General features: G+C 38.0%; 2 protein-coding genes across 3 annotated transcripts in view; one reads left to right on the top strand and one right to left on the bottom strand.

Moving 5' to 3' along the window:
• Nucleotides 1–8,356, bottom strand: part of itfg1 (integrin alpha FG-GAP repeat containing 1) — a 156,912-nt gene extending 148,556 nt beyond the window's left edge. Inside the window, exons 1-6 of the mRNA XM_085351740.1 lie at nucleotides 8,148–8,356; nucleotides 7,648–7,729; nucleotides 7,379–7,500; nucleotides 6,300–6,357; nucleotides 5,939–6,016; nucleotides 5,722–5,816 (exon numbers count right to left, since the gene is read on the bottom strand). Coding sequence (XP_085207866.1) covers nucleotides 5,722–5,816; nucleotides 5,939–6,016; nucleotides 6,300–6,357; nucleotides 7,379–7,500; nucleotides 7,648–7,729; nucleotides 8,148–8,328 — 616 coding nt within the window. The 5' untranslated portion in view covers nucleotides 8,329–8,356. The remainder of the gene's footprint in view (nucleotides 1–5,721; nucleotides 5,817–5,938; nucleotides 6,017–6,299; nucleotides 6,358–7,378; nucleotides 7,501–7,647; nucleotides 7,730–8,147) is intronic.
• A 509-nt stretch (nucleotides 8,357–8,865) lies between these two features.
• Nucleotides 8,866–13,817, top strand: part of phkb (phosphorylase kinase, beta) — a 104,598-nt gene continuing 99,646 nt past the window's right edge. For both annotated transcript variants that reach the window (XM_085359301.1, XM_085359225.1), the window contains exons 1-2: nucleotides 8,866–8,935; nucleotides 11,498–11,584. In XM_085359301.1, the coding sequence (XP_085215427.1) occupies nucleotides 8,872–8,935; nucleotides 11,498–11,584 (151 nt within the window). In that variant the 5' untranslated portion in view covers nucleotides 8,866–8,871. The remainder of the gene's footprint in view (nucleotides 8,936–11,497; nucleotides 11,585–13,817) is intronic.

Raw genomic sequence — 13,817 nt, 5'->3', positions numbered from 1 at the left:
CCACATCACTGTGCTACCCATAAAAATAAGGAATACTTTATCCCATATTTAAGAAATACCTTAACATGACTATCACTCATTCTTTTAGGTTTTCACGTCTGAAATATTCCTTCTCGGAAACTATTTGATAAAACAGGGAAATATACTGGGAAAAAAATACTTTTCACATAACAAAAAGACACAGCAGCAATAACATGTTGCATTGGTTGGTTGTTAAAGCTTAAAATTTCTGTAATATCCTTCCTCACTTAGTGAATGTCTCTCTCTTGCTTTCTCTGTGCAAGTGTCCTGATTCTAAAATGGCTATTAAAAATGCCTCACCAAATGTAAACTTAATCCCTGTATAATCAATTCTTCTTCTTGGCCACCCTTGTTAGGTGGCAAATCTGTTCTCTCCCCCCACCACCACATTATTAGTCACACAATCAACAAGCCACTTCAACACAGAGGTAGTTTAATTGGATGCTGCACAGAGCATTACCATGTCCGTTGCCTAGCAATGGAGCCTTATGCTGGTATTGCCGTCTTTGTGCATGTTTTTCCCCTAAAATGGCATCTAAAATTACCTTGCAATTACTACCTTTCCCTCAGACAAGTTCTTATCATGCTCCTGATACTTCCTTCCAGGCGGTGCTCTTTTTGAAATGAAGTGATGTGGCCCCTGGAGGTTACTGTGATCCTCTACGGGAGACAGATCTTATGAGTGTGAATACTCCCACAGAACATCATTCAAAAGATAAGGACATCTCCTGTAGCCATTTTTGCTATGATGACTACGGAAGCTTTGATGACCACTGAAGCACCTGCTCACATTGGCTGTCTATTTTCTAAAGCTGGACCTCCTGGCTGTCCTGTAAGAGCGGTTTACCTGTTAATTAGGTGTCACTGTGGTGACAAGTAATCAGAAGAGAACATCTACACCTACAATGAAGTGCTTAATGACAGGCTTTCTTTTGTCATTCAAAAAATAAAACAGAGAAATATACTGTACTTTTGTTTTGTGGCATCACCCCTTTTAAGTGCTAACAAATAGTAGCCTGAGGACCATTATTTTGACAAAATGGTCTAAAAATATATCTGGTATATCTACATAATTACATTTTAATACACAAAGTTTACACAATGAACTCTGTTGGAGAAACTAAATGACAAAAAATGTCACTTTGTTAAAACAGGCGTCAGCTTCCCAAATGTTTTACGAAAGAGATAAATTTACTGCAAAACAAATGAGCATGAAGCTGTTACGAGTCTGTTGCAGTCAGAGACAGAGGCTGGGGGAGGATGATGGCAACAAAAGAGATGATGAGCCATTTGCAATGTGTCACCACCAGGTTGGTTGGCTGAAGTGCCCAATAAGCAAGCTAAATGAGGCCTTGACACTGCCCAAGTAACTATTTCTGACTTCCCCCAGCCCTTTGCTGGCAGTGCTAATGTAGGGAGGTCACCCAATACACTACTATAGTGCTGTTTACAGGGACACTGGACTTAGATTGGGGTCATGACACAGCCCTGCAACAGCCTCAATCCTCCTTGAACGACACTAACAAAATACCTCACTGTAAAATAAGATGCTGAAGAAAGCATCCTTTAAACAGCAGCGCTGACACAAAGTTAAAAACAGAGTAAATATACTGGGTGACCAGTTTATTGGGGTTTCTTAGTTAGATTTATTGCGAAATACAGTAATATAATGTAATATAATCAATGTCTGTTACCTTTAAAAAACAAAAAAAACCCACATCTTTCAATCATCTGCTTGACATGTTGATTGACATGTTGATATGCTGCTATTAGTAGCTTAAGTAAAGACAGGTGCTTTAACTGAGCTACAGTATATGAAAAAAAAACTGCAACCTGGAGTTTATTTTAGGCTTCATGAATTCTTTGTTCTTCCATTTTACCTACAAAGAGTGTGCTGAGCAGAAGTGGGAAGTAACAAAGTATAACTACTTAGGTGTCTGTACTTTACTTGAGCATTTATTTTTCTGACAACTTTTTATTTTCACTCTCTACATTTTTATACAAATATCTGTATCTTCTACTTCTTACATTTCCAAATTGAATTTGTTATTTTGGGTTTCCACAAATTTGAGGGAAGTTTTTATTTCTTAGCACTGTTCGCCTTCCAAATAAAGCGAACAATGATGCATAAAAGACAATGCTACTTGTGCATCCAGTGCAATTTATAATTTCTGCATAATCTGTAGCAGATGTTCATAAGGCATGGTCTTGGTACTTTAGCATCAAACTAGCATTACCAAAGAGGAGCGAGTATAAAGGGAATAATGGGTTTTTTTGTGGCAAGTAATTCAAAATGCAATTTTTCTATCAGCTCACCAAATATCGGCAACCACATAAGGTACAGTTGCTAGGTTTATCAAAACAGATGCCAAGCGTCTTGTCTGGAGGAAACTAAGCAACAGTCGTCACTTGGGCAATGCCATACCTACAGTAAAGCATGGTGGTGGTAGCATTATGTGTGGGGGCATTTTTCAGCAGTAAGAACTGTGAGATCAGTTCCAGAGAGCTCTAGAGAGCCTGTATCTCAAACCAAGGCAAAGGTTTATCTTCCAACAGAACAGTGACACTAAGCACACAGCGAAGTTCATAAAGAGATGGCTTTGGGACCACTCTGAATGTCCTTGAGTGGCCCAGCCAGAGCCCAAATTTAACCTAAGTGAACATCTCTGGACAGATCTGAAAATGGCTGCACATCAATGCTCCCCAACCCACCTGATGGAGCCTAAACTTCCCAGAAATAGGTGTATATAAATAATGATGATGATGATGATGATGATGATGATGATGATGATGATGTATATATATAGGCGCAAAAAGACTTGAGGCTACAGTAACTGCCTAAGGTGCTTGACTATAAATAATGAATTATGACAAACATATTAATATCATAATAGAATATGAATACGTAAAAGCATCAATGTCACTTTAAAGACAAATTTATTTTAAACTGGCTAACTAACAGGATCCAGATTGTCTTCAAAACTCATTCTCTCCCTGCTTAAGCCGCACTGTTATACTCCAGCCGGTACCGCTTAGAGGAGCAGGTGGTCGCAGCAGACAGCGAGCTGAGCCATTCTCAAGACTCACCCACTGCGTTGCTCACCCCTCCTCCCACCCTTCCTCTGCCCTTTATCTTTCCAGGCATCCTTTTATTTCAAACCATCCATCCTTTCCGGCTCAGCTTTATCACTCCATCACTTCCTGCCTACTTTTCTCTCCTCTCTCTTCCTCCATCTGCATGCCCCCACAGATAGCAGCAGCCAAAGAGTCTGACATCGACCAGATGTACAGCAAGTGTCCCCACCCCCCACAGGTTCTTCTCTCTAAGCTGTTTCCTTGCATTCACCACAGCAAGTGATTGTAGTTGAATGTACTTGACAAGTCATAAGAATTTACTATAATGATCACTGTCCTTGTGTGTTTTCTGTGATTGCACATATGCACTGCAAGATATGACTACCTAAAGCAGAGAACCTAAAAAAAAAGTAAAAGACAGGCTGACGTGTAGGCCATCACTCTGACAGACAAGCTGCAGCACACTTGATAAAGAAACACATTCTAATTTGTATTAAAACAACCCCCAAAAAACAAAGATTTTTTTTTTCAATTCTGCAACAAAAAGGGGAAATTTATTGACTTTCTCCTAATCCCTAAACAGATTAAATATGAATTAAAATCTTCTCTGGTTAAATTGTGACAGCCTTGGGAAAAACCTCATAGCTCAAAAAGATACCTGCAGTGAGTATGACATGACTAAATCCTTTCTGATTACCTTAAACACAAGGATTAGCTTCCAGAGGAAAAACAAAAATCCTCCCATAAGTATAAGTGACAGCGCTACACTTAGTGGGCAGAAGGACAGGAGTGAGATGCTGTAAAACAAGAATGAGGTGATTTCTCCATTCACTGGTGAAGAAAATGACTGTTCCATTTTCCCCTAGTCAAGCTGAACTTGTGGCATTAAATATATTTTGGTCTTTTTTTCCCAGTTCCTCAAGTTCTCTCTAGAAAAAGAATAAAATAAAAAATACATCTTTGCAGAATGAACTTTATGAAACAATTCAGCTACACCACATCTGCATCGTATGGAGATTTTTGGAGAAAAATGCACCAGTTCTTTTTTTTTTTTTTTTATAAACACTAAATTTATTCAGGAGATTATATGGATTTTATGTCTCCAAACACCAAAAGGTTATGTTTGCAGCTGTAAGAAGACAGTGATTACTGTGGTTTACAGTAGGCAGGGTCTCCGTGCTGCACTGACTGATACAAATAAATAGAAAAAAATGGCATTATGGACAAAGTCACTATAAATAAGTAAAAACTAACAAATGATACATTTTAACAGCAAAAGGATCCAGATTTTTCTTTTTTTGGGTGGCAGGGTGGGGGGGAATGCTTACTTTTCAATCAATTCATAAGCTTTACTAAATAAAAGACTATAAAAGACTCAGTCTCAGAAGTCATGCTTTAAAATAGGTGATAACAGGTATCAACCTTTACACCAAAACAGTACAAGGACACCAGCAGAGGAATGAGCCACAAAACAAAACAGTGTTGAAGAGATTTAGGTCTCAGCTGAAACTGATCATAGGCCAACAGAAATGGAGCAATATGCTAGCAAGAAGGTTAAGTGGAAGGCAACACTGCACTTTTAGAGTGAGGTGACCATAGGCAGTGTTTTCAAAGCCAGGCTTTATGTAAACATTATTCACGCTTGGGGTCTTGTATGTTCTGGCTGTAGGAACCAGGCCCTGTAGGAGGTTTTCTAGAGTTGTTTTTATGGGAGAAAAAAAACCTACCAATTCCAGGCCACGTCTTAGTGTGCCATGAACCTATGCCCAAAGGGCTTGGTTAAACTGCTGCAATCAGTGGTGGTGGAAACCTATTCCATCCTCCCTTGGGTCACAATGGAAACAATGTCTAAAAGGCTTGATTAGTGGGGAGTTTCTGTGAACTCCCAACCTCACACATGCGCCAGCTACAGCATTGGAAAGGTTCCTCCTGGATTTTTTTCCACCTTTTTTTCCTCTTAGTAGCTGTACTCAATTCCACGTTCAAGGTTATCAAACACCCGTAGTGCAAACATGCAGTGACACAAAATGTCTCAAAATTATAGAAAATGACATCCTTGTAGCACCTTACTGTACAGTGTAAGCTCACTTTATCGACCTGCTGAACGATTTGAAACAACAAATGATTTGGGTATATTTTGGGCAAATCAGGAGGTGATTAGGGGTAAGAAATTTGTGCAGTTAAACAAAGCAATGCATTTGCAGTGATGGTGAATTATGCCGGGAGATCACAAATCATAAATTGAGGGAAAACATTTCTATATCGTTATGCAGGAAATATTATTCCACTACAGAAACAAAAGAAAAGTCCCAACATGAAGCCAAAGATGACCAAAAAAGGAATAAAATAATACTCATTTAGTTTAATTTTAGTTTTTTTAAATTTATGTGCATGATACATCAGTAAAGTATCATAGGCACTTTTGCAATATGCAGTCATTTATGATCGAAGTTTCTATGATAATTTCCCTTAAGTCAATGTAACCTTTGTACAAGGTTGTGACAGTTTTGAAAACATGCAAAGCTGAAAGACTTGATACAATTGACAACATAAGTTGTACTAAGAACACCAAAGCATTTTACAGTTGTTATTCATGCTTAGGCAATGCTTAAACATCAGACTTACCAGCAGTGAAGTCCTTGTTGAGGTCAATGAAAGCATTGGAGTGAGGCATACGCATGGCGCCAGTTAAACTCAGTGCTTTGCTGCACACTTCAGTCCTAAGAGAAGCCAAAGTTATAAAACAACCAAAGAATTTAGACACACCACAGAATTGAACTTCAGGTGTAACAGCACTAGAAATAAAGATAGAAAACTCTTAGTTTGGAAACTTTTCCATTACCTTTTGGTGAGATAGCAGACTACACTGGAGGAAGAGCTGATGACTCCAAAAACATCTGGAATCATGTCCCCATTAAAACTGAAAAGATTGTTTTTCTTTTAATGAAAACAAGACTTCAGGAGAGACGGAGATCACCAAAGTAGTCATTTTGAAGGACTTCAATGATGAGGGAGGTAAAACATGAGGTAATGGTTGCTAATATATTGGAAAAGTTAGATAAGATTTATTATTGAAAACTAAGACAAAAAAAACTCTGTAAAAACCAAGTTTGACTAAAAATGCACAAATGGAGCCAAAAATCGAAATCAAGCAAATTATTTAAAATTCAAAGCAATTCATGTAAATTTACACTGATACTTACTCCATGACAAGAGGTTGATCACTAAAGGTGTGATTCAGCTTAATCCCCCCTCCAATATCTATACAAAATGAAGAAGGTAAAAAGGCCTTGAGTATTAATGGTTTGACAAGAACACAGAACAGAAATCAGTGGTTTTGCTTAACTGAAGTCAACAGCTACAAATTGCTAAAAATAGCTAAAGCTTGAAATATTCATTATGCAATGGTTTTTCTTGTATATATATTCTGCCTGTAGTTCAATAAAAAAGGAATCCCTAAACAGAAAATATACACATAAAAAAGAAACTAAAAAAGAAACAAATCTGAATAATCAGGTGATGAGCTTCTACTGGCATTGTATATTAAGCAAAAGTTGGTAACATGTGGAAAATGAGGTATCATTTTTATTGATCTAGTTAATGTTTATTGTTTTGGACTGAATGGTGATAGCCTATAAAAGAAAAAAGGACAGCAGTTGCTAATAAAATTAACAATGTGTCTTTTAAATTACGGTTTCCCAGTGAGTCATGATATTGTGGCAGTGACCCTCCAAAAGGTCCTAAAAGTGAAACATCTATGCTTTCTTCACTGTAAATTACTACAATACCAACTCTAAAACAGCAAATGGAAAGTTTGGCGGGCAATGTACACATTTTGTGATTTATGTTACATCATGTGTTGCAGCAATGATTGATTCACTAAGAATTACTGCATTGCAATAATATGCCTCCATCAACTTGTAATATAAGCAGTAAAATCTGTGGGGAAATTAATATGTGTGGATACAAAGTTTAGTATCACCAATGACAAATCTGAGCAAATGCATAATCTTGACAATGTTTTGCTTCTGTTGTAACAAGTGGATAGAGAGGCCAAGACTTTCTGTTCTCTCTACCAACCATTGTTTACAAATGCAATTTAAAAAAAATTAAAGTATCATCAGAGAGTAGAAACGGTTTTTGAGTTTCCATTTCAGCAAGCATTGATGGTTGTCGATCTCTATGTGTTAGTCCTGGGAGAGACTCGCGACTTGTCCAGGGTATGGCTTTTTCCTGTGACGGCAGGGCAGCATTTGTAAATAAATCACTATTAGAGCTGTACCTAATGTCTGGTTGTGCCCCCAAAAGATGAAAACTTCTGTTTCCTGGCCATTCTTAGCTGTGAGAAGGACATCCATCTGAGAGTCTCCATCATAATCTCCGGGAACCACGCTGGTGATGTTTCTGAAACAGCAAGAAAAGTACTGAGTAAACATAATGCTGAAATGCGAGTAAGTTCAGTTTGTCAGCACTGAACATACTTACAATCATAAATTAAGACCAGTGCCATAATAAAGCTAATGGAGTGAAATAACAAACACATATGCATACTTTCCCAAAATGTTTTTGGCTTGAACTTTGGGCTTGAAGTAAGGTGGTTTGGAGTCAGCCAAGAATATGACCAAATCAGTCTCTGAAACAAAAAGAAGACAATATAAAGACGTTTAAAAAATTTAAGTTTACTTACTTTTTATTTAAGTATATATTTTTCACAAGTCATTCTGAAATGTCATTGCAGAGAAAACACAGGTGCATTTAATAAAAATACAGCAAGACCAGGCTAATTGTCGTCCAGAGGTGGACTTCCCCCCCTCTGGCTGCTATGAGACGTTTAAACTTCGGTTTTAAAAATAAAGAAGCAAACCAAAGCTACATTGTAGCTCAATGTGTAGGTAAAAACGCATTTTATATACATTAATACATGTCAAATTACATTTTATATTAAATTGATTACATTTAGTGTTTTAACTCAATATACATAATTTGTGCAAACTGTTAATAAGAAGCCTTACTGACTGTTTGCTGTGTGAAGTGTGGATGAGTAAACCTACGTTCTTTGATCGTGAAGATGTCTGTCTGTTTATCCGAATTAAAATCTCCGAAAGCTGCCACCGTCCCATAATTCCCGGGACCGAAAAGGTCGGCCGTTACATCTTGAAGAGCAAATGTGTTATACTGTCCCCCCAAAAGTAACAAAAACGCTAAAGTAATTAATTTAAGCGTCCAAATCATCTTCCTGTCAGTGTAGCTCCCAACAACAACACTGACTGTAATACGGCGCACTGCTTTACAGCAGAAGGAAATGGTAGCTGCTTTTTAAGTAATTACACATAACATTTAACGGCGTTAAGCATATGTCGTGCTTTTTTATTTCTAGTGGGAAAAGCTGCAAGTAACGTTTAGAAATAAAGATAAATAATATGACATTAGAATTTCCTTATTTACGTCAGTGTCGTGCTCCCCGAGCTATTTCACAGCTATCAAGTCACTGAGAGTTACTTAGAAACAAACCGGAAACGGAAAGAAATTGTGTTCTTAATAAATATGAGACACATATTAACTATCGAAATGAGTGCGTTAATAAAAATAAATTCAATATCTTAACACGCAGAAGATAATTTGTGGAAACACTCGGGCTTTATTTACCGGTAAGCCACGGCAGAATTTAGCCTTATGATTTCTTACCCTATGCTGAGAAGCCCGATTCGCGTTTTATTTTGAAAGAAGCTACCGGATACACCTTAGCTTTGTAGCTATTTTAACATTTTCATAAACATGGCGAGCTTAGCAGATGTCGGGTGGAAGCTCTTGGAATTTAAAGCCCGATCAAAGCGATCAGGTCTGACATAACTTTGCATGATCTTCTGCATTGTGACACGCCCGCTTTTTCTGTTGTGCTTGCAGTGCCTCTGTACGTAGTGCTTCTGTTCTGCCCGTTTTAATGTGTCTACTGCACTGTTGGTAGAAGCATGAAAGGTCAGAGGTGTAAATGTGAAGCACTCAAGAGCTATTTTAAGAGCTTCTCATCAGGTCGCTGTGAGATCTCGCCCATAGTAAAACTGTGCTGCTTATATTACTGTGTTAAACTGTGTTCCTGAAGGACTGTGCGGGCCTGTGAAAGCTGACACATTATGCTACTCTTGCGCTGGGGGAATGTGTCGGATATTGCACAAACGTTACCTAAACTCTTAACTGTCGCCAGCTGTAAGAAGCCAACCATTTTAAGAACTGCTGATAACCATCTACTTTAAAAGAGATCTTGGTGTGAAATTATGATTTAACAAGAGGTGTATCCCAGTGTAGCCTAATAACGCAGCATTCTGAAAGCATACCATTTATGTTATGAAGAATAAAGTGCAGTAATTAGTCAAATTATGTCCTAATATAGTGATGTAGTCATTTAAACCATGTATTGTCATCTTTCATTATAACTCTACTCTTCATCACTCATTTCTAAAGAAATACAATGGATTGTAATTTCTTGCATGTTCTTGATTATTGTCGTCATCCCAGGATGTAATTCGTTGTTGATTCATGCATGTCTAAAATTGTAACTCTCTGCTACTAACTCATTTACTGTGAATTGCTGTAGATTTGTGATTTAGCTGAGAGACGCTTGGCCTTAAATTCACCTTTTGAGAATGGCCGGTTCGGCTGCGATTACCAAGCTCCACCGGACAGTTTACAGACTCGGTAAGTAGTGACAGCAGATCTGAGGGAAACAGCTGAAGGGGACATAGGTGACGATATCTGGACTCTAGACCATATACTTATTTCACGATTACAGGAAAACATATGTTGTGAATGTGATCATCCTATTCCTTCAAACAGCAACCCAGAAAAGTTCAGGTCAGAACATTTTTTTCCGTGTTTACAAGAAAAGAAAACCATCTCATGCTTGGACTGTTGGGAATTCTGACGTGCAAAGTAGAGTATTACCCATAATCTTCTGTAATTTCACACTGTTGATACAGTGTGGCTTATGTGGATTAAACTCAGAAGAATTATATTGCTCCTCCACAGTAAGCATGAAAGATCCTGATATGGCACAAAATGAATTTACAGTATTAATGAAGTCACTGAAGTTAGTCAGGGGATTGTTTAAAACCAAGCAAACAGTGACAGCTTACATTTGTCTGATCTCATGTTAGAAATTAAAATTGGAACATTGTACTTCCTCCATGCCTGTTTAAAGTGTTATCTTTAAAAAGAGATGGATTGGCTTTGTCCCCAGCAACTTTTATGCTGATGGAAATTATGCTAATTTCAGTAAGAATGTGAATTTTTCAGTACCTGTGGTACTGACCCAAGGTCAAACCTATTAAAATGCAAATCTCAGCAAAGTGAAAAGTGTCTGAAAATGGAGAAAGTCTAACAAATTGGGGCTTCCCTCAAACTGCTACTCTCTCTCAGTTCAGAGGAAAATGTCTGCTCACGAGTCGCAGCTACTTTCTGAATGTTTAGCTCAGGGCTTGAATATCATTTTGTGTGCTGAGACTTTTGTGAGTCTCAGCACAGATGTGTTGCAGTGAAAAACAGAATGTACTGATAGCATGTGTGTATTGTTTCTGTGTTTTGTCTGCTGCCTGTTCTTGTGTCCCAAGCTGACAAAAGCCGTGGCCAGAGCATTATCCATTCAGGTTGTCTTTGTGTACATACAAAGGTTTGTCCAATAGATATGACAAGTCATAATCTCTCTAAAGATAAACAGAGTTTGGTGGCCAAAGGTCAAACTCACTTTGACCACTCAAGATATGCCTCAAGACATTATGTGCTAATTCTTACAGTCAGATAGAAAATGTCAACACTTCTTTATTCTATCCAAAAGTTCAAAGGTCAGCTTTACTGTGATATCACAATGTTTGCAAAAACACTTTTTGTCCATTGTGCCGTAACATGGAAAAAGACATGGGGATTTTGGCGTTATTTCATAATTCGGTCTCTACCTTTTTAATTTCTGCATAAATTAATGGCTGTCAGAAGTCTCTTCCTGTTAAAATGGAGTTTTTCCTTCCCACCATCGCAAAATGCCACTTATAGGATGTTGTTTGATTGTCGGGGTTTTCTCCAGAATACTGTAGGGTCTTTATCTTATATTAAAAAGTCCTTTGAAACAACTGTTGTTGTTATTTTTGGCTATAGAAATAAACTTGAATTGAATTGAGATGAAATCTATATTACTGTATAGATCAATGTAAACATCAGCTTTAGTTTGATGGATACATACAACCGCAAGCCTACAATTTTAGTCTTCTTTTTTAACTGGAAACATCCAACAAAAAATACATGTATTCTGAAACTGTTGCTAAACTTAAACCTCTAAAGAACATCAGTTTTGGGAATGCTATTGAAGGACTGTGTTTGCAAGTGTTTTGTGTTTAATATGTATATTCTTCTTCAGGCTCCATCTATGAACCTCTGAAGCTGTCAAATCTCCAGCGGGAAGATGAACCCCTCTGGGAGAAGCTGGACCGCTACTACAGTGCAGGTAAATACATTTGCTCACTCTTTGGAAGCTGCGGATTAATAATGTAAAGATGTGTAGAAGAAATGGCAATCAGAGGAGTTTGCAGGCATTTTGGTACTTTTATGGAGGAGTCTGATCATTCACGTGTAATATTTTTCCCCTGATGTAATTGTATTAATTTCCACTCAATTTCTGCCATGTCATTAAACATAAGAGAAACTAGTCCCTGTTATTCCGTATTACAGGAACATTAGATCGCTAATTTCCCATAGTAATTCCAACATCATCAAGTTTATGAGTCTTTGACACCCACATAATCTACACAGTATCTCAGTGGTTTGACTTCATCTTTTATGTTCTCTCACTGTATAACTGCAGTGCACAGTGCACAGCTTTTAATATTTTAAAACTGCGCAGAAAAAGTTTCTACATTGTCTTAGATCAGAGGTTCCCAAAGTGTGGGGCCCGCCCATTGCAGGGGGGGCGCGGTATGAAAAGAAAAAAAAAAGGAACGCTTTGGACACTGCTAGCATAATGGACAGGTTTTTAACGGGGCTCCCACACAAACGCAAAGCAGGAGATGAAGCATCGCCAAATATGCTTCCTAACATATTTGAAGCATATCTGCCCTTTAGCTTCACCTGCACCAGTGCCGAGGTAGCTCTCCCCTGCAGAATTGGTTTTCCCTGCGTCGGGAGGATCCGCTGGGCTCTCCAAATCACGGACAAACAGTATCCTACATTCTTGATTTTTAGTTCACAAACACTTGCTGTAATGACTAACTACTCCTGACATTTTGGAGATGTTAGCTCTTTATACAGTAAAGTTACAGCGGGATACAAATAACATCAGCCTGATCCTGCCATGATTTGTTCCCCGGTTCAAATCACAGACAAACAGTGTCCCACAGTTTTTTGTGTTTTTGAACCCATTTTGCACAAAGAGGCATTTTTTGAAAAAATGTTTTGATAGCAATGTTGAATATTATTACACAGGAAACAACAGAAACAACAAGTAAAATAATCACACCGTGACGCCTCTGCCTTTCTAAATAGAGGGACAGTAACTGCGTGGGTATATGTAAGTGTGTAAAACCTGCAGATAGTCAGATTAACAGTATTTTGTCTCTATCTGCCATTCTGCAATTCATCTCATGTAAACAATTACATGGCGCACAGCGTGACGTGAAAAAAGGCACATACCTTTGACGTTGCGTGATGAACTCTGTATTCCTCGTCCACACGTAAACGCAGAAAAGGAGTTTTAACAAATCTCAGTTTTCTGTGATTCGATTACATGTGGAGGAAAGGCCCAAACGCATAGAAACAGCTGCGTTTTCAAAAATACCCATGTAGGTGTGGACACAGCGTAACAGAGTTAGTAGTGGATTTTACTACTACCTGTAATTTATTGCAGTTTACTTGTATTTGCTTAATTGTTTACTAAATGTTTGAGGTGTGAAATAAAGCGCAATGGAGTTTGGAAACAATATGGGTGTGTGTGGTTGGAGGATGTGTTTGTGCGAGGGGGTGGGGGGTTAGGTGATGGGGGGGCGCAAACATTTTTCTTGTAAAACAAAGAGGGCCCAGCAAAAAAAAAAAAAGTTTGGGGACCACTGTCTTAGATAATGCCTTTCACTGTTTCTGTAATCTCAACAGAGCATCAGGTTGCATGTGTTAAGGCATGATCATGATGGAATTTAAACATAATCTCTCTAACCTCAGCTTTAACAGTCTCCAACCAACAACAGTGCTTTCAGTGTGTAGCTCCCCTGTTAAATGTCACAGAAGATGATGTAGAAAGTTCCAAAATACCTGGAAAGAAAGGTTTTATAGCCTAGGCATTCTTTTTATATATTATCCAAAATGTGTCCTCATCTCTGTCTTGTGTACCTGTTTCAAACTATATTTTCCTAATTTACAAGGTGTCATATATTCGTCTGAGTTTTATTTTAAGGTTTATTCAGTTTAAATGCTGGTTTTACTGTGATGTTGGACTGGAAGAACCTACAGTGTTCTATAACTGGATATCCTTTCCTCTCCATAAACCTGTGGCCCACTGGCAACACTGCTGAGCTATTGTATACGGCAGTATTTAGTATTTAGTATTTATTTATTTATTGTCATTGTCAAGAACAATGAAATTGCGTTTGGGGCTTCCATACAACCCCAAAAAAAGAAGAAAATAATAAATACCCCTTAAAACCCAAGTGTACATATTTAACCCAGTGTGACTCCAATGCAATAAGACAATC

The sequence above is a fragment of the Diplotaxodon limnothrissa genome, linkage group LG1 (assembly GCF_057381915.1).
Source record: "Diplotaxodon limnothrissa isolate DT_005_m linkage group LG1, D_limnothrissa_male_GT1.1, whole genome shotgun sequence".
NCBI classification, from domain to species: Eukaryota; Metazoa; Chordata; class Actinopteri; order Cichliformes; family Cichlidae; genus Diplotaxodon; species Diplotaxodon limnothrissa.
This window is presented reverse-complemented; position numbering and strand designations above follow the sequence as displayed.